This window comes from Pantherophis guttatus, chromosome 7, assembly GCF_059756535.1.
Source record: "Pantherophis guttatus breed Tessera chromosome 7, ASM5975653v1, whole genome shotgun sequence".
NCBI lineage: Eukaryota > Metazoa > Chordata > Lepidosauria > Squamata > Colubridae > Pantherophis > Pantherophis guttatus.
Window position 1 is genome coordinate 2719166 of NC_142069.1, and position 24854 is coordinate 2744019.

At 46.0% G+C, this 24854-nt stretch overlaps 1 protein-coding gene across 1 annotated transcript; it reads left to right on the forward strand.

Annotated features, from left to right (window-relative positions):
* The first annotated feature begins 6255 nt into the window (after positions 1-6255).
* On the forward strand, positions 6256-20107 carry LOC117657263 (carboxypeptidase A1-like). The gene is made up of 11 exons (XM_060689359.2): positions 6256-6320; positions 8172-8253; positions 8551-8685; positions 9634-9735; positions 9864-9965; positions 11084-11185; positions 13216-13326; positions 14537-14627; positions 16522-16721; positions 18340-18424; positions 19644-20107. Exons 1-11 carry the CDS (start codon positions 6256-6258, stop codon positions 19829-19831), a joined length of 1263 nt encoding a protein of 420 aa, XP_060545342.2. The 3' UTR covers positions 19832-20107.
* Positions 20108-24854: the final 4747 nt, after the last annotated feature.

Sequence of the window (24854 nt, forward strand, 5' to 3'; positions counted from 1 at the left end):
GCTGGTTTGGTTACTTCTAACCAAGTTCAATACATTGGAAGAAATCAGAAGACGTGTTCGAGGACATTATATGAAAACAATCAACACATTTGTGTCCCAACGATCATGTCCACCTGTGTCTGCCTTCAGATGGCTACTCCAGCTTAAAAATGAGGTCATTCCCCCAGATCTTTTGGGGGTGGGGGTGGGGTGGAGACCATGGGGGAAATGCCCCTGATACGGAAGCAAAGGAAATATTCAAATTATGGCTGCTAAGATCCAGATGGATGACTATGGAAGAAAGCAGAAGTGCTGATTGGGTCATTGCTCTCAGACTGACTTTGGCATCTGGAATTGTTCAGATATTTTACTTGGCTGCTCCAGAAGCTTAATGGGGGAACGATAACAGATAACGTCACAAATAACAACCCTAAAATATCAGAGATCATAATTAGAATAGAGTAGAGTAGAGTAGAGTAGAGTAGAGTAGAGTAGAGTAGAATAGAATAGAATAGAATAGAATAGAATAGAATAGAATAGAATAGAATAGAATAGAATAGAATAGAAAATAGAAATAGGATAGGGATAGGATAGGATAGGATAGGATAGGATAGGATAGGATAGGATAGGATAGGATAGGATAGGACAGGACAGGACAGGACAGGACAGAGGAGAGGAGAGGAGAGGAGAGGAGAGGAGAAGGGAAGGGAAGGGATGGGAAGGGAAGGGAAGGGAAGGGAAGGGAAGGGAAGGGAAGAGAAGAGAAGAGAAGAGAAGAGAAGAGAAGAGAAGAGAAGAGAAGAGAAGAGAAGAGAAGAGAAGAGAAGAGAAGAGAAGAGAAGAGAAGAGAAGAGAAGAGAACAACAGGACAGGACAGGACAGGACAGGACAGAACAGAATAGAATAGAATAGAATAGAATAGAATTCTTTATTGGCTAAATGTGATTGGACACACAAAGAATTTGCCTTCGGTGCATAAACTCTCATTGTGCATAAAAGCTATAAGTGATAAATCACGATCATCGCCATCATAAAAATACATTCATCGTGAATCATAAGATGCAACACTTCGTGACAGTCATAGGATACTAACTAAGCAATCAAATCATACTAGGAAACTAAATAAAAGAATAGAAATCGCAAAGATACAAACAGCAAAGTTATAGTCGCAAGTAGAAAAGGAGGTAGCTTTGTTGCTTGTATCTTTACGATTTATATTGTTTTATTTAGTTTCCGCGTATGATTTATGTAGCTTTCATATTGCCACCTCTCTGGATTTCTAGGCCCTTGAAATCATACAATTATTATTAAGTGTTGTACCTTATGATTCTTAATGAACATATCTTTTCTTTTATGTACACTGAGAGCATATGCACCGAAGACAAATTCCTTGTGTGTCCAATCACACTTGGCCAATAAAATTATTCTATTCTATTCTATTCTATTCTATTCTATTCTATTCTATTCTATTCTATTCTATTCTATTCTATTCTATTCTATAAATTGAAAAAGGCTGCTTTAGAAAAAACATATTGATGCAAACAGTACTCTAGTGCCATCTAGTGTCAGAAAGCAAGTATTACAATATCCTTTGTGCCAGAGGAATAGGAAGGAAAAAAAAAATCAGAAACAGCTGCAGGATGGATGTGCCCAATAGGAAACGGGCTGCTTCTGAGGAAAGGGAATTCTGGGAGTTGGAGTGCATCTGACACTGGCTGAGGAATTCTGGGACTTGAAGTCCAGACATTTTAAAAGTTGCAGAGATGGAGAAACCCGCTTTAGAAGGTCAATGTTCTGTCCCCGTCTCACACACGCACACAAATAGACAGCCAGGGGTTAAATAAAACTGGCAGACAACAAATTCTTTCGATAAGAGGATTGGCAGCAACCCAGTAGCTGCTTGCCAAGAACTTTACTCATAGAGGGAGGGGTTGTTCCTCCGACAGATAAACCCAAACAAGATACACACAGTTCAAGAATTGTCAAGTCCAGTCCGTATTAAATCCAAGGCAGATAACGTTGTTTCAAAGATACAATGTGACTCGCTAGTAGTTTAGTTTTGTCCGTCACAGAGTCTGAATGGCCACCTCACCCCCTTTTATCCCCTGTGGGTGTGGTCCAGTGATTTAGCCTAATCTCTGGCACGCCTCCTTTTCTGCTGCGTGCGCCTGTCTCTCTGACGCTGGTGTGGATCCAGCCAAGACTTATCTCTGTCACTGTCCGACTACGAGGAGATACCTGGCTCCTAGGCAATCTCTTCTCCTTCGGGAGACACCTGAGGCATTGCCAGAGAGGAGGGTCCTGGAGAGAGAGGCCTGGCCAACTCCTCTCCTTCATGTTCGGAGCCTTCTCCCTCCGATAAGTCGGCCTCGGGGGTCGAAGTCACAACAGTCAAGCCCAAGGATGGCCACAGTATATAAAACACACACACACACACACACACACAAAGATTGCATTGTCATGGCTGCCATCTTGACTTTTTTGCCCACACCCTGTGCCCCCCCATCCGACCAATCTATCTATCGATTTGCACACAACTTTATCAAGTGATGCACCCTAATTGTTTCACACTCCTGGCTGCTGTTTGCACACTTGCAACCCTGAGAATTGAGGGTCAGATCAGAGGCCGTAATAAGGGTCTCCTGTGACAAAATCACAGGATTTTGTGAGCCCTTTATCTCTGCCTTAGGCCAGGCCCGCTCCCTGCTGGTTCACTCCCCTGGAAAGCAAACTTCTATTCTGTACAAAACAAGTTTAAAAAAGCAGAACAGAATAACCGGGTAACCGAGTTGGAAGGGACCTTGGAGATCTTCTAGTCCAACCCCTTCCTCAGGCAGGAGACTTTAGACCATTTCAGAAAAATGGCTGTCCAATATCCCTTGGAAATATGTTATATTTTAATGCAGGGATTTGCATCCAGCACATTTCCAGCAAAGCAGTGGTGAAATCCACATTTTTTTACTACTGGCTGTGTGGGCGTGGCTTGGTGGGTGTGGTGTGGTGGGCATGGCAGGGGAAGGTTACTGCAAAATCTCCATTCCCACCCCACTCCAGGGAAAGGATATTGCAAAATCCCCATTCCCTCCTCGCTCCAGGGGAAGGATATTGCAAAATCCCCATTCCCTCCCCACTCTGGGGCCAGCCAGAGGTGGTATTTGCTGGTTCTCCGAACTACTCAAAATTTTCGCTACCGGTTCTCCAGAATCTGTCAGAACCTGCTGGATTTCACCCCTGCAGCAAAGCCACCTGTCTCTGTATCGGCTGCTTCCAAAGAGAGATTTCATCAGGAGACTGCTGGTATGGCAAATTCAATATGGCCTCTGGCTTTGGAACATTTTAAAAATAGGGCACCCTGCCCTGTGATAGAAGTGTCTGTGTTCCTTCACAAAGAGGGGGTGGGGGGAGAGGGAGAGAAATAGAAAAAGAATGGGGAAAAAAAGAGAAAGAGAAAAGAGAAGAGAAAGAAAGAAAGAAGCAGAGGAAAAGATAGTAAAAGAAAAAGAAGAGAAAGAAAGAAAAAGAAAGAGAGGGAGAGAGAGAAAAAGAGAGGAAAGAGAAAGAGAGAAAGAAAAGAAAAAGCGAGAAAGACAGAGGAAAAGATAGGAAAAGAAAAAGAGAGAGAAAGAGAGAGGAAAGAAAAAGAGACAGAGGAAAAGAAGAAAAGAAAGAGAGAGAAATAGAAAAAGAGAAGAAAGAAAGAAAAGAGAAAGAAAGATAAGGAGAGAGGAAAAGCAAGGAAAAGAGAGAAAGAGAAAAAGAAAAGCGAGAAAGGCAGAGGAAAAGAGAGGAAAAGAAAGAGAGATAGAAAAAGAGAAAAAAGAGACAGAGAAATAGAAAAAGAGAGAGAAAAAGAAAAAAGAGGAAAAGAGAGAAAGAAAGATAGAAAAAGAGAAAAAAGGGAAAGAAAAGAGAAAGAGGAAAAGAGAGAGAAAAAAGAGAAATAGAAAAAGAGAGGGAAAAAGAAAGAAAAGAGAAAGCGAGGAAAAGAGGAAAAGAGAGAGAGAAAGATAGAAAAAGAGAAAAAAAGGAAAGAAATGAGAAATAGAAAAAGAGAGGGAAAAAGAAAGAAAAGAGAAAGCGAGGAAAAGAGGAAAAGAGAGAGAGAAAGATAGAAAAAGAGAAAAAAAGGAAAGAAATGAGAAATAGAAAAAGAGAGGGAAAAAGAAAGAAAAGAGAGAGAAGAGAAGAGAGGAAAAGAAAGAAAAAGAGAAAGAGAGAAAGAGAGAAAGAAAGACAGAAAGAGAAAAAGAGAGAGAAAAAAGAGAAAGAGAGGAAAAGAAAGAAAAAGAGAGGAAGAGAGAGATGCTGAGCCAGGAGATTTCGGATTCAGAGCATCTGTTCATGTCACATGAGCTGGGTGGGAATTAATCAACCCGTTAACCATTAACCGCCATGACGTGGTTGGGAAACTTTCCCTTGCACCAGAGAGCGATTTTCTCATCATTAATCAGGGCTGCCGTCTTAAATTGAGAGACCTTGGAAGTTTCAGCGATGGAGCAGGGGCTCTCTCCTCAACCTCAGCCATTTTGAAACGTGTCTGGACTTCAACTCCCACAATTCCCCAGCCAGACTTAGCAAGGCGTGGACTTCAACTCCCACAATTCCCCAGGGATTCAGGGTGTGCCCACTGGATCTGATCTTATAGGTCCAGGAGAGGTCCTTAAGGGAAAGGTGATCCCGCAGATAACCTGGTCTTTGTGCCGTACAGGGCTTTAAAGATGAGGACTAGCACCTTGAATTGCGCATGGAAAGAAACAGGGAGGCCTTGCAGCTTGTGCAATAGTGGCAAACCTAGGAGCAAATAAATTGAATAAACCATACCAACATAGGAACATCCATTTGTCTGGAATGGTATAGGGTCTCCTTCTTGGGCAGGAGGTTGGACTAGAAGACCTCTAAGGACCCTTCTAACTCTGTTATTCTATCACACTGTCTTCCGCTATTTGAGGGGCTGCCCCAAAGAAGAGGGGGTCCACCTATTCTCCAAAGCACCTGAAGGCAGGAGAAGAAGCAACGGATGGCAACCGAAGGAAGAGAGAAGCAACCTGGAATTAAGGAGAAACTTCCTAACAGTGAGGACAATTAACCAGTGGAACAGCTGGCCACCAGAAGTTGTGGGTGCTCCATCACTGGACGGTTTTAAAGAAGAAACTAGAGACAATCATTTGTCTGGAATGGTATAGGGCAGTGATGGCTAACCTTTTTGCCATCGCATGCCAGGAAGGGGGGGGGGCGTGGGACATTCATGCGCGTGTGTGCCCAAACCCATAATTCTATGCGGCCCACCCCGCGCATGTTACTGTTTAATGTCATCCGCATACAACCACCCCTTCCCCCGCGCTCTTGGCACGTGATGGCCCAGTAGGCCCGTTTTTCTTTCTCATCTGGCTCTATGCATCTGGGGAGGGTGAAAACAGCCTTCCCCACCCCATTGGAGGCCCTCCGGAGACCCGAAATGGCCCGTTTTCCAACTTTCGGTTTTTTGCTGTCCCCAACCTCCAGAGACTCCTAGAGAGCTGAGCTGGCGTGCCAGATGGCATGGCTCTGCATGCCACCTGTGGCACGCGTGTCATAGGTTCGCCATCACGGGTATAGGGTTTCCTGCTTGAGCAGGGGGTTGGACTAGAGGACCTCCAAGGTCCCTTCCAGCTCTGTTTCTCTTATGTTCTAAATCACTTCAGCTGTTAAGCGAATCGCTCGGCCTTTAAGCGAATCCAGCTTCCCCCATGGCTGTTGTTTGCGGCAAGCCCGCTGGGAAGATCACAACTGGCGCCCACGTGATTCAAGGGCTCTGCAACTCTTGTAAATACAGGCCCACACTTGATCGCGGTGATCACTTGATCGCGGCGATGTTGTGACCCTTTTAAACACAGGGACCAGTGATAACTCCCGTTTCTTTTCACAGCCGTTTTATCCTCAAGCAATCGCTGAACGAACGGTCGTGAGTCGGGGACTACCTGTACAGTAACGCTGGGTTTGTGTTGGCAAGAAATCGTCACTGGTTTGGGCAGAGAGAAGCAGGAGAGGCCCCCCTCCCTTCCTATCAAGGCAGCTGGTGTGTTCCCCGAACACCTGTCAGGTGAGTTGCAGGTGAGCCCTGTGTGTGTGTGTGTGTGTGTGCATTTGTGTGTCTTTTCCGACAGAGCCGTGAGAAAGCCGACAGCCGGCCACTGTGTCCTCTGTGGATGGTCAAGGCAACACAGGGCCGGGTTAGGCGGGCGTATAAAAAAGCGATGGAAGAGGAGATGTTCCCATTTGGTGTCCCGTTCGGTGACAATGAGGGTCCTGGTGATCTTGGCGACTTTGCTAGCGGTGGCGTTTGCCACCGACACCTTTGACGGGTAGGTAGAAACGGGCCTTGGATAGGAAAGGACACAGTGACAGGGGGAAGAGTTCACTTGGTGCCACATTCGGACTCTTAGCAGCATCGGTCGCTGGACAGTTTGATAATTTGAGGGGGGGGTTTCTCTTCCCAGCCTCTAAGCAAAGCCCCTGCCATGTATGCCACATCTTTCTCCTTCTATCCTGGCCACTTTTTACCTAGGCACGATGGAGAGCGTTTTTAACAAACCGCATCCCTGTTGGGTTTGGTGGCCGCAGCGCCTCAGATAGAAAACCCCTACAGAGAGTGGTGAGGACAGTGGAGATTATAATAATATCCACTTATTATAATAATATATTTGCTTCCAGTTATTCAGGATACTGCTCCTAAGCGCTCTGTGCTTAGCGCTTGAAGCATTGTTAGAGACCCCACACACTCAACTTCACGGTCTGTTTCTGTTGCTCCCCTTCTGGGAGGAGATTTTTGAAGTATTTTTAAGCAGAACGACTAGATTCTGTAACAGTTTTGTTCCCTATGCCGTCAGTCTGGTAAACTCGCAAGGTTCGTTTTTCTCGCCATGTTCATGGATACATCCAGACTAGACTGTGGTGTTTCTCTGGGTCATAGAACGTATGTGGATATATGCATAATGTTGTACTTATTTATTTTGTACTGATTTATTTTGTATTTGTACTTATTTATTATAAATAAATAATAATGGCACCTGCCATCTGGAACGAGCTCCCCCCGGAGATACGGAGGATCCAAGACTTACGCACTTTCCGCCGCGCCCTAAAAACGTTTTTATTCCAACAGGCTGGTCTGGCCTAACTCTCCCTTTTAAATTGGCCTTTAAATTGGCCTTTAAATTGGGTTTTAAATCTCTTTTAGTTAAATTGGATGTTTTAATCTTTGAACCTAATCCTAAATTATTTAATAGTTTTTAATAGTTTTTAACTTTTGTATGTCTTTGTATTTATTTATGGCTGTTCACCGCCCTGAGTCCCTCGGGAGTAGGGCGGTATACAAATATGAAAAATAAATAAATAAATAAATAAATTATAACTTGTGGACTTCAATTCCCAGAATTCCTGAGCTAACATGGCTGGCTCAGGAATTCTGGGAGTTGAAGTCCACAAGTCATAAAAGGCCCATCATTCCCCACCCCTGCTTTAGAGAGTACATTTCCATGCAAAAAAGCACTCTAGTGACACCTAGTGTCAGAAAGCAAGCATTACAGCATCCCTTGTGCAAGAAAAACGGAAAATTCTCAAAAATTGCTCCGGCACCCATATACCCAATCGTCAGAAGGTGCGCTGTTTTGAGTCGCACATTCCCAGCTTCTCATTGGCCGTTTCCTGCTGCCACCAATCCCCCAGGTCCCGGCTCTTGGGCCCAGGCAATAATTGCAGGGACTCCCCCAATCCCATCCCTGCTAAATCCGTATTTGCTAGACCTGTTTTCAGAAGTCTATTGGCTTTTCCTAACTGATGTAAAAATATGAAAACCCACTCATTGAAGAAGGAGACATGACAGCAGTCTTCCAATATTTGAGGGGCTGCCAAAGAGAGGAGGGGGTCAAGCTATTTTCCAAACCACCCGAAGGCCGGACAAGGAACAATGGATGGAAACTGATCAAGGAGAGATTCAACCTGGAAACGAGGACTTTTCTGACAGTGGGAACCATCAACCCATAGAAGAGAAGTTGCCTTCGGATGTTGTGGGAGCTTCATCACTGGAGGTTTTCAAGAAGAGACTGGACTGCCATCTGTCAGAAATGGTGCAGGGTCTCCTGCTTGGACGGGGGGGTTGGACTAGATGACCTCCAAGGGTCCCTTCCGACTCTTGTTATTCTGTCCTGTCTCTGCAGACATCAGGTGCTCAGAATCACGGCTGCTGATGAAGCTCAGGTGGAGACGTTGAAGGAGCTGGAAGCTTTGGAGAACCTTCAGGTACTGATAAAACGAGAACCTCGCCGACGATCAGGGGTTCCTGGAGGGAATAACGAAGTTATTCCTTAATAACGAAGAAATAGGAAATTGTTCTTGAGCTATATCGGAGGTGTTTCCAAAGTTCATCTCTGCTGAACAAAACTCCGCATTGGTGACAGGAAGGGCATCCGGCCAGTAAACGCTCAACTCCATTCCGTTGTCTAGACTCCACCCCAATGCAAGGGATTATTATGGGGTCGTTAAAAAAAGATGACAATGTCAATAATCATCTATCTTCATTCTCATTTTGATGCCTAGCTGGATTTCTGGCGAGCACCGGCACATCCCGACCTCCCCATAGATGTCCGTGTGCCCTTCCCCAGCCTTCAAGGGGTCAAGGTCTTCCTGGAGACCAATGACATCCAATACTCCATCATGATCGACAACGTTCAGGTGAGTGCTCTGAGAAGGCGAACAGGTGGACGTGTTGGTCCTGGAAAGAACCACTCTCGTAATCTCAAAAGTTCTGAAATCAGAACCAAGGTACCTTGGAGAAGATCCTATTGAACTGTCCTAAAGGTGCTTTTTCAGGAGGCAACTGGAAGAGTCCAGGTGCCTCCTGAAAAAGCACCTCTGGATGGCCGAGAAGCTCTACAGTCTACAGAATCATATTGAACTGTAATTCTGAGGGGATGCCACCAAAAAACGAGGGGCTCGGTCTATTCTCCAAAACATCTGAAGGTAGTAGAAGAAGAAGCGAGGGATGGAAGCTAATCAAGGAGAGATCCCACCTAGAACTAAGGAGAAATCTCCTAAATCTCCTAATAGTGAAAACTACTATCAGTGGAATAGAAGTTATGGGTGCTCCACCACTGGAGGTTTTCAAGAAGAGATTGGGTAAGCCAAAGGAGATAGGATTTCCTTTGTTACCAGGGGGTTGGATTAGAAGACCTCCAAAATCACTTCTAACTCCGTTATTCTGTCTGTTTTAGGCTCGTTGTCACCAGAAATGTAGTGTTAGGAAGTTGACCCTACCTCAAGGTTGAAAACCGGGGGTTAAGAAGGGGTGTCCTCCACGGACCATTAGATGTGTTGAGTCAATGTTATGGATCGAAACATTGAAAGAAGTTCTCGAAAGGAGTTTTAGGCCGCTAGAACAGAGGTCTTCAAACGTGGCAGCTTGAAGACTTGTGGACTTCAACTCCCAGAATTCTCCAGCTTGAAGTTTGAAGACCTCTGCACTAGAACTTCCATCAGATGAGTTGGCCAACGTGACCAAGGTTTTGGTGTTGGCTTTCCTGAAATTCCTGCCAAGTTTTTGATGGATCGATGGGAGAACGCATCTGATAAAAGCTCCTTGGTTGCCCCGACTTTTGTGATGGTCATTGTTGTCTCCTTCAGAAACTGATTGATGAGGAGAGGAGTCACATGATGCGTCAACGTCAATTCCCAGAATTGTCACTCACCAATTTTAACTTCGCTGTTTACCACGACTTGGATACAGTAAGTACAATTCAACTCACGGTGTGTGGTCTCTCCACCCGTTTTACGATTCCAAATAGTTGAGTTCTTCTGGAGAAGACCACGCCTGAGTAGAGTCCCCGTTTTGGCATCTTCTCTTTGCTTGCTAGATCTACAGCTTCATGGACCTCTTGGTGCGGGCGAAACCCTTCCTGGTCAGCAAAATTGAGATTGGCCGGACAACCGAAGGACGTCCAATTCATGTCTTGAAGGCAAGTCTTCCTTTGGATGCTGGTTTTTGGAGGGTGGACTTCTGGATCCGTATCTGTTTCCTGTTTTCATAATTGTGTTTATACTTATATCTGTTATCTTATACATGCTTGACAAATAAATAAAATAATAAATAATAAAAATAATGGATGGGGGGGAAAAAATTGCCGTGTCTTCTCACCGGTATTAACGAAGTCCCAAGAGAGGAGAACGTTTGTGGCTCAAGGTTGAACTGGTGCTTTGAGCTGGGTGGTTTTCTTGTAGACGTTTCATGACCCAGCTAGGGAACATCATCAGGGAATTATATAAACACCCTCCCTTCTGGCATTGATGATGTGACCTAGTTGAGTGATGAAACATCTACAAGACCACCCAGCACCAAGGACCTCTCAGTCTTCTTCTCCTTCTCCTTCTCCCTTCTCCTCCTCCTCTTCTTTTTCTTCTTCCTCCTCTTCTTCCTCCTCTTCTTTTCTCCTCCTCTTCTTCTTCTCCTTCTCCTCCTCTCTTCTTCTCCTCTTCCTCTTCCTCCTCCTCCCCTCCTCTTCCCTTCCTTTTCTCCTCCTCCTCCTCTTCTTCTTCTCCTCCTCCCCTCCTTCTCTTCTTCCTCTTCTTTTTCTTCCTCCTCCTCCTCGTCTTCTCCTCTTCCTCTTCTCCTCCTCCCCTCTTCTTCTTCTCCTCCTCCCCTCCTTCTCTTCTTCCTCTTCTCTTTTTCTTCCTCCTCCTCGTCTTCTCCTCTTCCTCTTCTCCTCCTCCCCTCTTCTTCTTTCCTCCTTCCTCCTCTTCTTCTTCCTCCTCCTCCTCCTCCTTCTTCTTCTCTTCCTCCTCTTCTCCTTCTCCTCCTCCCCTCCTTCTCTTCTTCCTCTTCTCCTCCTCCTCCTCGCCTCTTTTTCTTCCTCCTTCCTCCTCCTCTTCCTCTTCCTCCTCCTCCTCCCCTCCTCTTCCCTTCCTCTTCCTCTTCTCCTCCTCCTCCTCCTCCTCTCCTTCTCCTCCTCCTCCTCCTCCTCCTCACTCCCTTCTAACACTGATGATGTTGCCTAGTTGGGTCATGAAATGCCTGCAAGTCGCAAGCCAAGAGGGTTGCTTGGATTTAAGGCCCCTGTCTGTTCTTTGCTTGGCACAGTTTAGCACCGGGGGAACCAACCGGCCAGCGATCTGGATTGACACCGGCATCCATTCCCGCGAGTGGGTGACTCAGGCCAGCGGAGTTTGGTTCGCAAAGAAGGTAAGAGCCGCAAACATTCTGTAAACCGGAGAGGGGAAAGCTAAACCATCATATCTTGGTTAGATCAGGGTTTCTCAAGTTTAGCGGCTTGACGGTGGCTCTGCAGGTAGTCCTCTAAGCTGAGTTCATTTAGTGACCATTCCAAGTTACAACGGCATTGGGAAAAAAACTGATTTATGACCATTTTTCACGCTTACGACCACTGCAGTCACCGGATCAAAATTCAGACGCTTGGCAACTGACTCCTATTGATGAGTGTCCCAGGATCACTTCTTGCGACCAGTAAAGTCATTGGGAAGCCAGATGCATTTCACAACTCAACCACTGCGATGGTTCATTTAACCACTGTGACAAGAAAGGTCATAAAATGGAACAAAGTTTGCTTAGTAAATATCTTGCCTAGCAACAAGAAATCCGGGGCTCAATTGTGATCGTGAGTCGAAAGAACTACGTATACCATCTTGTTTTTTCTTAGAGATACTCCTGTAATTTTCCGAGTGGCCTAGAGGGGGAGCTCTCGCCTCACATTCAGGAGGCTGTGAGTTCGATCCTAGATAGAGGCAGATATTTTTTTCTCTTTGGGCACAGTGGGAATAGATCTGCCGAACAAAAATCCGCTCTGGCAACAGGAAGGGCATCCGGCCAGGAATCACTCACCTCCATTCAGTTGCCCAGACTTTACCCCGATACAAGGGATTATGAGGTCATTAGAAGATGATGGTGATACTCCTGTAATTTCCCCCAAAACAGTGGTGGGTTGCTCCCGGTTCGCACCGGTTCACAAGAACCGGTAGTAAAAAATTTTTAGTAGTTCGGAGAACCGGTAATAACATTGGCTGGCCACGCCCCCAAACAGGTCCTCAGCCCGGTCGCTGCTCGCTTACCCCGCCCACCTCATCAGAGGCTTTTTTTTTTTAAAAAACTTTTAAAAGCATTTTTTCTACAACCTCTTCGGCTGAAAAAATGCCTTTAAAAGCCTCTGGAGATCCCAGCTGACTTGCCTGATCGCCAGAGATTTCTAAAAGCATTTTTTTTCTGCAACCTCTTAAGGGTTATAGAAAAAATGCTTTTAAAGGTAAAAAAGAAAAAAAAATTGGCCACGCCCACCCAGTCACATTACCCCCACCAAGCCACGCCCACAAAATAAGCCACGCCCACAGACCCAGTAGTAAAAAAATTTAGAACCCACCCCTGCCCCAAATGCAGGAAAAATGGGGAAGGTCCAGCACATCTGTACCCCCCCCCATTTCATGGCTGTTCCACTCCTGTCCCCCACTTAGTCCTAAAAGAAAAAAATTAAAAGACTTTGCCAATGTGATCTTTTCTAGATTTTTTTTTCCACTCCCAATTTTTCCACTCCTAAAACAAGCTGCCTGGTGAAGGGTGTCCCATCATAGTGATCCCATAAATCGGGGGTCCCTAATTTCCGGTCTGTAGACTGATAACAGTCCACGGCATGCCAGAAACCGGGCCGTGCAAACAAGCGAAGTCCCATCTGCGGGATGTAGGCAGCACACAAAATCATACCCCCTTCAGTCCGCGGAGAAATCCCTCTCCACAGAAGCGATCCCTGGTGCCCAAAAACTTGGGGGCCACTGCCAAAAATGCACTGTGTCAGCACTTCAACCTGCATTTCCTCTAGTGCTGACATAAGAAGGAGAAGAGGGGGCAGCTGGCAAGAGGACGCTTGACATTTCACCTACTTATTTTCCCTGAAGATAATATTCCCTAGGAGATGAGAGGAAGGGGGACATTCCTGGGAGCTTAGGTAGTAGATATGGGAAGAGTGATTGGAAGAAGGCCAATGAGAAGCAGAGATTTGGGGAACGGAAAGGGAGGGTTTGGGGTCAGGAAGTCAGAGTTGGCTACGCCACGATCGGGGCAGATTGTCGTGCTTAATAAAATGAAAGATTTCTTCAAAGACTATCTGTTTGGAAATGCAATTTATTTTATTTGAGACGATATCGAAACCTGACACACTGTTAAGGCACTTCTGTGGATGCCACTGAACCCATTTTGATCCTCTTTAGATCTTTGAAGATAACGGGAAGGATCCTTCTCTCACGTCCATCCTGAATCAGTTCGATATCTTCTTAGAGATCGCCACCAATCCAGACGGTTATGCTTTCACACACACCAAGGTACCTCTTTATGGTGGTGGGACTTCGGTGGCAAATGTGAGATGCACTATGAAAACGCCTTAGGTTCTGGTTCTTTCTGATGTTCATTGGAGCCGTGGTGGCGCAGTGGTGAGAATGAGGTATTGCAGGCTAACTCCGCCCGCTGCCAGGAGTTCGATCCTGGCCAGCTCAAGGTTGACTCAGCTTTCCAACTTTCTGAGGTGGATAAAATGAGGACCCAGATTGTTGGGGGTGAGAGGCTGAATCTGAAAATTGCTTAGAGAGGGCTGGAAAGCACTGTGAAGCGGTATATAAGTTTAAATGCTATTGCTTGGGAAGGAAGGAAGGAAGGAAGGAAGGAAGGAAGGAAGGAAGGAAGGAAGGAAGGAAGGAAGGAAGGAAGGAAGGAAGGGCCGTGGTGGCACAGTGGTTAGAATGTGGTACTGCAGGCTGCTTCTGCTGACTGCCGGCTGCCTGCAATTTGGCAGTTCGAATCTCACTGGCTCAAGGTTGACTCAGCCTTCCATCCTTCCGAGGTCGGTAAAATGAGGACCCAGATGGTTGGGGGCAAGAGGCTGACTCTCTAAACCGCTTAGAGAGGGCTGTGAAGCGGTATATAAGAGCTAGTGCTAAGTGGGAAGGAAGGAAGGAAGGAAGGAAGGAAGGAAGGAAGGAAGGAAGGAAGGAAGGAAGGAAGGGAGGGAGGGAGGGAGGGAGGGAGGGAGGAGATGGAAGGATGAGAGAAGGGAAAAAAGGAAAGAAGAAAGCAGAAGGAAGAAAGGAAGGAAGGAGATGGAAGGATGAGAGAAGGAAAAACAAAGGAAAGAAGGAGAAAGCAGAAGGAAGGAAGGAAGGAAGGAAGGAAGGAAGGAAGGAAGGAAGGAAGGAAGGAAGGAAGGAAGGGCCATGGTGGTGCAGTGGTTGGAATGTAGTATTGCAGGCCAATTCTGCATTCCCACAGCCAGGAGTTCGATCCTGACCGGCTCAAAGTTGACTCTGCCTTCCATCCTTCCGCGGTCAGTAAAATGAGGACCCAGATGGTTGGAGTTAACATGCCGACTCTGCAAACTGCTTAGAGAGGGTTGTAAAGCCCTGTGAAGGGATATGTAAGTCTAAAGGGGAAGAAAGAATGGATGGATGGATGGATGGATGGATGGATGGATGGATGGATGGATGGAAGGAAGGAAGGAAGGAAGGGCTGTGGCTATTGATGGACATTCCTGATTTGCAGAACCGCATGTGGCGTAAGACCAGATCGAAGCGAGAGGGGTCAACTTGCATCGGAGTCGACCCTAACCGGAATTGGGCAGCAGGCTTTGGAGGTAAAACTCTGGGGGGACTTCATCACTCCAAGAAGTTGGAGACAACCTCTGGAGATCCATGGGAAGAGAGCCAGTAATCAGGTGGAAGGACTCAGAAACCAGGACAGAGCTCAAAAGTATTGCGGGTAGTCCTCGACTTACGTCCTTTCGCTTAGGGACCGTTCAAAGTTGCAATGACACTGAAAAAAAGAGACTTATGACTTATTTTTCATACTTACGACCGTTGCAGCATCCCCCCCCCATGGTCACGTGACCGAAACTCAGACTCTTGGCAACTGGCAAGTATTTATGACGGTTGCAGACCATTGTTAAGTGAACCTTGCTCCGTTTTATGACCTTTTTGGCCCCAGTTGTGAAGGGAATCGCTGCTGTTGTTAGCTTAGTCACACGGTTGTTAAGTGAATCTGGCTTCCCCCATTGACTTGGCTTGTCAGAAGGTCGCAAAAAGCGGATGACGTGACTCAGGGATGCTGCAATCGTCATAAATATGAGTCAGTTCCCAAGCATCCCAAATTTTGGTCACGTGACCACGGGGATGCTGCAACGGTCGTTAAGTGGGGAAAACGATCATAAGCAGTGGTGGGATTCAGCCAGTTCGCACCTATTCGGGAGAACCGGTTGTTGGAAGAAATCTTATTTTGTTTTGTTTTTTCCACTTTACAGGGCTAATCCTGTAAGGAAGGAAACATTCTGCTGGTGTTTCTAGCCTAATCTTTATTGCCCTGCTTACAGAAACTGCCTCTCTGGTTAACCCTTATTACATTGTAACAGCTAAAGCGAAGCGCCCATCGACCTGAGTGACGTTGAGTTGGCCACGCCCACAGGGTCACATGACCACCAAGCCACACCTACCCAGCTGGTCATTAGGGCAGAGATCCAGTTGTTAAATTATTTGAATCCCACCACTGGTCAGTAAATGAGCAGTTATAAGTTGAGGACTACCTGCAGAAGCCAGCAGTATGATGTAGCTATAAAAAAAGAGAGAGAGAGAGAGAAATACAAATTTAAACTGCCTCAGGAAAAATAGGACTCCTAAATCCCAGGAAATCCTAAATCATTATGTAATGATTTCCCAGATGCATCTGCATTAATTTTCCCTGATTTAATTTCTTAAATTAATTACATGATAGCAGGGTTGCAATATTTGAGGGGCTGTCACTCAAAAAAAAAAAAAAAAGAGTGGGACAACCCATTTCCCAAAGTACCAGAAGGCCAGACAAGGAACAAGGGTTGGAAACTGATCGAGGAGACGTTTAAACCTAGAAATAAGGAGAAATTTTGTGACGGTGAGAACAATTAACCCATGGAACAGCTTGCCACCAGAACTTACCTGTCTGGAATGGTCTAGGCTAGGTCTCCTGCTCGAGCTCGGGGGTCAGACTAGATGACCTACAAGGTCCCTTCCAACTCTGTTAATCTGTCCCATCTTCAAGTCTCCAGACATGGTAAAGTTAGTCCTCCATTTACAACCATCCATTTAGCGACTGTTCAAAGTCGTTACCGTACTGAAAAAATAACTATTTTTCACACTTAATGACCAGTGTAGCATCCCCCGTGTTCAGATCATCAAAATTCACACCCTTGGCACCTGACTCGTATTTATGACTGTTGCAATGTCAGGAAGGAGTGGGGGTGTCCCCTTTTGCGACCTTCTGAAAATCAACGGGGAAGCTGGATTCGCTTAGCGACCGTGTGACTCACTTAAGAACTGCAGTGACTCACTTAAGAACCGCAGTGATTCACTTAACAACCGTGGCCAGAAAAGGGAGGGGCAGGAAAATGGAGCAAAACTGTCTCGCTTAGCAACAGAAATTGGAGCCTCGATTGTGGCCGTAAGTCGAGGACCACCTGCAGTTCCACAAAACCTCAAGGCACGCTTGGTTGTCCTTTGCAGGACCTGGCGCCAGTGGGAACCCTTGCTCGGAGACCTACCGTGGGCCGTATGCGGAGTCCGAACCAGAAGTGAAAGCGATTGTGGATTTTGTGCAGCAACATGGCAACATCAAGGCTTTCATCTCCATCCACAGTTACTCCCAGATGCTCCTTTACCCTTACGGTTACACCAAGGAGCAAGCGGCAGATCACCAGGAACTGGTAAGCCTCCGCGGAAGAAGCAACTGAAAATTCACAATTTTTTAAAAAAATATAATGTTCTCCTCTAGTTTTCTTTTGATTTCCTGTGGATTTTGTATTTTAATCTTTTGAATAAAATTTTATATATATATATATAAATTGTTCTTTTATTCGTAGGATTATATATGCAATACGTTTCTAGTCAGGGTTTTTCCTACGTAAATCAAGATGTTTGTATTGCCATAGTTGGGTGACATCTCAAATCACCATAAGTCACCACCTTAAGTCTCACAGCAGACAACACAAAATGTCTGATAAAGCCTGAAAGTGGTGATTTGAGATGTCACCGAACTATGGCAATACAAATATCTTGATTTACGTAGGAAAAACCTTGACTAGAAACGTATTGCATATATATATATATATATATATATATATATATATATATATATATCAGGGGTGAAATGCTCCCGGTTTGGACCGGATTGCCTGATCCGGTAGCAATGGCGGCAGGTGGTTCGGAGAACCGGTAGCAAAAATCCCTGCACCCCCCCCTCACCCCCACTATGCCCAGCTGAGCCGCAGGATCATCAGAGGCTTTTTTTTTTAACTTTTAAAAGCATTTTTTCTACAACCTCTTCCGACGAAAAAATGCTTTTAAAAGTTAAAAAAAAAAAAGCCTCTGATGATCACGCGGCTCAGCTGGGATCGTCAGAGGCTTTTCAAAGCATTTTTTTCTGCAACCTCTTGGCCGAAGAGGTGGTAAAAAAAAATTGCTTTGAAAAGTCTCTGACGATCCCAGCAGAGTTGCCTGATCGCCAGAGGCTTTTCAAAGCATTAGAAAAAATGCTTTGAAAAGTAAAAAAAAAAAAAAAAAAAAAGTTGGCCACGCCCACCCAGTCACATTACACCCCCAAGCCACGCCCACAGAACCAGTAGTAACAAATTTTACACTTCACCCCGATATATATATATATATATATATATATATGCAAAAAGACAAATATATATATATGTGTATGTATGTATGTATATATAATTTTATTCAGAAAATTAAAATATATAAAGGAGAATATTTGTAGCCTGGGGTTGGCAGGAGGGGTCCTTGGTGCTCTCTGAGCGTGCCCCTTTTCTTGCAGACGTTTCATGACCCAGCTAGGTAACATCATCAGTGCTGAAGGGAGTGGGTTTGTGGAGGGGAAAAGGGAGAGAGGAGGAGGAGGAGGAGGAAGGGTCCTGGGTGCTCTCTAAGCTTGGCAGCGTTTTTTTTTTTTGGCAGACGTTTCATGACCCACCTAGGTAACGTCATCAGTGCTAGTAAGGAATGTGTTTTGCTGTCCCAACCGTACAACTATAGTCATTCACTTAACAACGAGAAAGGTGGGACGAAAACGGGGGAGAAAATTCACTGAACCAATGTTTCGCTTAGCCACAGAAACGCTGGGCTCCATCGCGGTCGTAAGTCGAGGATGACCTGTAGAACGACCCAACGGGCCGTCTTCATTTCTCCTCCCCAAGGCTTCTCTCCTGCCGGCTGCTCATCCCTAAGTCAAGCCAGAAAAAAAAAAAAAGCCTTCTAAACTTCACCCTCAACCCTTCCTCGGTCCTCTCCTTTTTTTCTCGTTCTTTCTTTTCCCAGGATGCCCTGGCCAAGAAGGCCGTCGCCGCTCTGGAGTCTCTCCACGGGACCAAGTACCGATACGGCAGCATCATCAACACAATCTGTAAGTGACCAAAAAACGGGAAGGGGGAGAAGGCCGTCGGCCAGCCGATGCATTACAGGGAGTCCTGGACTTACGGCTAATTGAGTCGGGGAATTGATCCGGTTTCCTGGCTTGTAGGACGTCGCGTCCTTCTCCGCAACCCAGTTAGGTGTGTTATGCAACAGGACCAGTGCAATTTTAAGACTCGGTGAAAAAATAAATGGCCCTCTCCGTGCTCACTGTAGTTGTTTACACACAAGAGGCCTGCTCTGTTAGTATTGGTGGGGTCTTTGGAGGCTCCTCGATTGGGTTGGGAATCTGGTGTCTGGGGCCCTTGGTGCTCTTCTTCCAGATGTTTCATGACCTAACTAGGTAACATCATCAGCGCTAGGAGGATGTGGGGTTTGCAGAGGAGGAGGAGAAAGGGAGGAAGAGGAGAAAGAACTAGTTTTTTTTTTAATTTGATTTATATGCCGCCCTTCTCTGAAGACTCAGGGCGGCTTACAATGCGTTAAGCAATAGCCTTCATACTTCTGTATATTTATATAAAATCAATTTATTGCCCCCACAAACTGGGTCCTCATTTTACCCACCTTTGAAAGGATGGAAGGCTGAGTCAACCTTGAGCCTGGCGGGATTCGAATCTGCAGTAATTGCAGGCAGCTGGTCTTAATAACCAGCTTAATAACACGGTGCCTTAGACCACTGTACTACCAAGGCTCTACTGTGAGCTCCTTGGTGCGGAGTTTGGTTGCAGACGTTTCACTACCTAAGTAAGTAACGTCATCAGTGCTAGGAGGGAGTTGGGTTTGCAGAGAGGAGGAGGAGGAGGACGGTGGAGTCCTTGATCCTCTCTTAGCTTGGTTGTTTTCTTGAAGACGTTACGTTACCCAACTACCGGTAGGTAACGTCATCAAGGCTAGAAGAGAGTAGGCTTTATGGAGTAAACGGGAAGAGGAAGAGGAGGGGGAGAAAGGAAAGCGGGAGGAGGAACTGGTGTGAACTCCTTGGTGCCGAGTTTGGTTGCAGACGTTTCACTACCTAACTAGGAAACATCATCAGCGTTAGAAGGACGACGACTGTGGAATCCATTGTGCTCTGAGAATTTGGGTGCTTCCTTGCAGACGTTTCATGACCCAGCTAGGTAGCGTCATCAGGGCTCGAAGGGAGAGGGCTTACGATAGCAGAGACGGTTTTCACGAGCTCGTCTTCTTTTGCGTCCCCTCTTTCCTGGCTCTAGACCAAGCGAGCGGAGGCACCGTTGACTGGACCTACGACCAAGGCATTAAATACTCCTACACCTTTGAGCTGAGAGACAAGGGCCGATACGGGTTCCTGCTCCCGGCTAACCAGATCATCCCCACGGCAGAGGAGACCTGGCTTGCCCTGATGGTCATCATGGAGCACACGCGGGACCACCCCTACTAAGCCGGAGGGGCTGGGCTTACGACCACGGCCACCGCCCTCAGCCCGCATTTGAGATTCACCCAGGGGCGTCTGAGTCCTACGAAAACCCCCTTTGCGCATCATTGGCTCGTGCTGCCTTTGTTGTAATTGTCGCGTGGCAGAAGCCGGAGGTGGAGTCAAAGGAGGGACCAGCCTAGCATCCCTACGTAGTCGCAAGCGAATTAAATTTAACCTCCCTTGAATTTCACCGGCCCGTATTGAACTCCTAGCAGGTGCCGATAGGCGAGAAGATTCCTGTGCATCGGGTTTTCAGCAATAAAGCAGTTTTAATTGGACCGTTGTGTGTGTGACCTATTTTTTTTTTTTGTGCCTGGCACTTTTTGAACTAAGCTAGTCCAAGCGACGGGAGATAAAAGGTTATTAAATCCTTTTATGAAGTACTCGAACAAGGTCTCCTTTCAGGATTCAGTAGCTTAGAACAGAATAATAAAGTTGGAAGGGACCTTGGAGGTCTTCTAGTCCAGCAGCCCCCAAGCTTTTGGGAACCAGGGACCGGTTTTCCCACGGACCGGAGCGGGTGTGGTTTTGTGTGCTGCCTGCATCCCACCGATGGGGCTTCGCTTGTTAGACTGGGGGGCTTGGGACCCTTGTTCTTGTCCAACCCCCTAAAGCAGGAAACCATACAGCATTTCAGACAAATCTCTTCTCGAAAACCTCCAATGTTGAAGCACCCACAACTTCTGGAGGCAAGGAGTTCCGCTGACAGATTCCTTCTCATTGCCAAGAAATTTCTCCTTACTAATAAAGGAGAATATTTGTAGCTCGGGGTTGACATGGGGGGGGAAGGGGGGAGGGTCCTTGATGCTCTCTGAGGTTGCTTGTTTTCTTGTAGACGTTTCATGACCCAACTAGGGAACGTCATCAGTGCTAGTAAGGAGTGCAGTTTGCTGTCAAGTTTATATTCTATTTTATTAGACTATTATTGGAATATAAACTAACGGCAAACTGCACTAGTTTGGGTCATGAAATGTCTGCAAGAAAACAAGCAACCTCAGAGAACATCAAGGACCCCACATAAATTCTCCTTAGTTCTAGGTTGCTTCTCACCTTTATTTTCTTTTTTTTAAATTTATTTTATTTTAATTTAATTTGTATACCACCCTTCTCCCAAAAGGGACTCAATACAAAAGTTAAGATAACCTTGATTAGTTCACGAAGGTTGAGTTTTCTAGTGGTGTTTTGGGACTATTTACTTGACACTTTCTGGCCATAGAAGGGAATACTTTTTGGTATGACAGACAGATGACTTTTAAAGGTAGTCCTTGACTTACGATTGGTCGCTTAGTGACTATTCAGAGTTATGACGGACCTCCTTAAAGGTACTTATGATCCGGTTCCAAGGTTACTATGGCCTCCTCCTCCCCCCAAGTCACATGACTGCCTGTTGGACGCTGGGCAACTGACCTCCTTTTACGACCGTTTGCAGCATCCTAGTCAACTGACTCATGACATTTTTTGCTGAAAACTGACATTTGCTTTCAGTTTGTCAGCAAAAACTGATCCTAACGAACAGTGACTTCGCTTAACGATTGGCGTGCTTGCTTAACAACCATGGCGGTTACCTTAGGACAGCTGTATTCCCTTAACAACTGCTGCAGAAATGGTTGTTAAGATTGGGTCAGTCACTTGGGTGATTTGCTTCCTGACCATCATTGACTACCGTAAACTGAGGACTACCTATATAGAGCTGTCTCCATTTTTATTTCAATGCCGAAATAAAAAAAGATATTCCAGCTTTAGAACAGTTTTTCAGTTTGGGCAACTTTTAAGACCTGTGGAGTTCAACTCCCAGGATTCCTCAGCCAGGATGGCTGGCTCACGAATTCTGGGAGTTAAAGTCCACGTCGTTAAAAGAGGCGATAGATGTTCACACCTGTGTCAGCATCTTGTCTGGGGAAACTGGATGAACCTGCTTAAAAAGAAAAGCACACCGTTCTGTATTTATTAAGAGGCAAATCATATAAAAGGCAAGCCAGGCACAGCACAAAAATGGAAGCCGACGCCGCCTTAATTAGCTTAAATGAGCATAAAGCATACAAAATCCACTGAGCAGGTCAGATCTTCCAACAGCCAAGGTCCCTTGGGGTCAAGGAATCCGGGCGGTAGCATGATCCGTCCTTCTGCTACACCGGATGGTTCAGTCCTTTTGGGCAAACTTCAAAACACACCATCCCGCCCATTTGTCACACCAAAGAGCAGGCTTAGTTCTATGAAAAGGTTCCGGATACGAGCCCAACGCTCGAGGCTTCTAGAGAGATTGTGAGTCTTTAGCGTCCAACGTTCTTTTCAAACCTCTGTAGAAGATCCACAGTTACTCAGGTAAAGCCACAACCACAGGATGAAACCCGGCGTTTTTTCTGAATTGATTTCAACCAGCCTCTTTTTTTTTTTTTCCCTCCCAAGAAATTGTGGGAAGAAAAAAAAAATCACCGGCCAAGGATGAAGAGCCGTTTACTTTGGCTTACCAAGCAAGAGAAGCGTATGCAACGATTCCGATCAAGTTTTCTCCGTTTTTCCCCAACAGTCCTGAAATCCGGAGTTTTGAAGGGTCATTTTCCTTGCATTGCTAATCTGCTTTCAGGACCTATTGAGGGTCGGTTACACCTGTGCTAACAATTTACATTAAATAACACACATTTTAAAAACAAAAGCAAAAACATAGGCACACCAAAACTCTAAAGAATAAAACACATGTGGATTCTAATTCACCTAAACAATTTACAGAAGTGGATTGAGTACATTTAAAAACAAGAAGGGAACAGAACAAAAACCGGCATCAAACCGCAAACCTGGTCGTAATAAAGACACAATATTTACACAAACCTCGTCTCAAACAGCCAAGAAATTGCTACTGGGTCAGGATGGAAGGACAGTGGGATCAGGAAGCTGGAGAAGAGGAATCGCGAGGTTGAGGGGGGGGAGACATCCTTGGGATCTCAACTTCACAACTTGTGGTGACTTGTCCTGCAAAGGAGCCGGCCACAGCCCGGAAGCCCCGATTTGGGATACCATTACAGCCAGCCGCTCATCTATTCGTGAAGCATTTGCCCCGGGCTCTAATTCAAATAACCGAATGGAAGCAAGAAACAGGCAATCATTTATGGGTGGTGTCTCCAAGCAGAGCCCGGTTTACGATAACTGAGAAGCAAATATCTCTGTAGCTAAAAATTATAAAATCTCACAAACAAGAGATGTTGGGGTCTGCAAATCAAGGAAACGCAGCACAAAATCAGGAACATGGACCCCCAAAAAAACACCCAACGACACCCAAAACAAAACCCTGCAAACCTTCTTCAGTCTTTCAAAAACCACACGATTAAGTTAATATAAAAATAGACATCTTACACAAATCTGTACAGAGAGGAAAAATACAGGGATGCTTATCAGTGTTGGTGGGAGATAAATAGGATCGGAAGGTATAAAGCCTCAGTCCTTTTTAAATATATTTTTTCCTGAAACCATGAATACCACTCGGTCTGGGCATCACCGAAAGGACTGCGATGTTGTTCTCCAAGGATGGCAAACACTTGGAGTAACTTGTGGGAAGTGGGGTGATAGGGCTGGTATTTTTTTTTGAATTTTGGGCTTTTTTTGCTGTCTAAATTTGGGGTTTTCCAGTGATTTGTCTCTGGATCTGCTTTAGAAGATCCTGGAGTAGTTTCTCAACCTTGGCAGCTTTAAGGTGTGTGGATTTTAACTCCCAGAATTCCCCCAGTCAGAATTCTGGGAGTTGGAGTCTGCACATCTTAAAGCTGCCAAGGTTGGGGAAAAAACCCCACTGTCCTGGAGAATGAGACCCAGGTATGATAACCAAAGGGCACTGAAGGAGGAATTGTCCATTCTTGTTCATCACTTCTACAAAAACAAAATAATCACTTGAGGTGGTTGAAACTCAGCAAGCTTGGCTTAGCAAGACAAGGGCAGCCTCATAGCAATGGCCAAGAGAGTCTTCCGGGCAGAGAGCACCTGGTGCAGGTGTGAGACAGAGATTTCCCCGGATATCCAAATGGGGATATTTTTATCTCCAAAGAATCTATTTGGATCATTGCATGGGGAAACTTTTAATCCAGGAAAAATCTCTCAGGTGGGAAGTTAAGACTCTCCATTTTTGACCTCTAAGCCAGCGGTCTCCAAACTTGGTGACTTTTAAGAGTTGTGGACTTCAACTCCCAGAATTCCTCATGGTTGGCTGGGGAATTCTGGGAGTTGACGTCCACAAGTCTTAAAAGTGGCCATGTTTGGAGACCCCTGCTGTAAGCGGATGCACGTTTTTTTCAGCTCCAGAGGGGGTTAAGCAAAGGGAATGAATGAATCCAGCAGCAAATGTAAGGGGGACAGGGATTGGATGGCAGGGAGGAAGGGAGGGGTGCATGCCAGCTTCTAGTATGGAAAGAGCTCAGCTGAGCAGGCAGAGAGCAAAGACACTATGAAGATAGTATCCAAATTACAGCATTACGATGCCTTTGGGTGGCCTCTGGAGCAGAGACAGCCCCAACACTGATGGGGGCCTCTTAGGTTCTCAGATTCTGAGCCCCCAAAGCATTGCTCCAGCATCGGACAAATACTGATAAATGGCCAGGATTCTCGGGGGGTGGGTGGGGGTGGAGGGGAGAGAGGCTCTGACATAGTCAGCTGTGGCTCCTTTGCAGGGGGGACCCTTTGTCCTGCTGCCCCACCAAGGCTAGCTGGCACCCTGGAGAGCTAATCCCAGGCACAAAGCAGGCCATGCCTGAAATAACCTGGCTCTCTGGCTGCTATTTCCTCATCCTGATTCAGCAGCCAACAAGGAGGAGCAGAGAAGGGAGGAAGATGGGAAGGGATTGTGCAATTCGGCTCTAAATTGCTCTCTGAAGCACAGCTTCTTTCATCTTTTTAAGGGGCCGGGCTGGGGTGAGGTGGGGAGAGGGGGCAATGCCCATTTCCCCTAGTCTCCGTCTGGCTGTTCTGCGATGCGGCCCCTGATGCTGCTTTCCAGTGGGGTTGG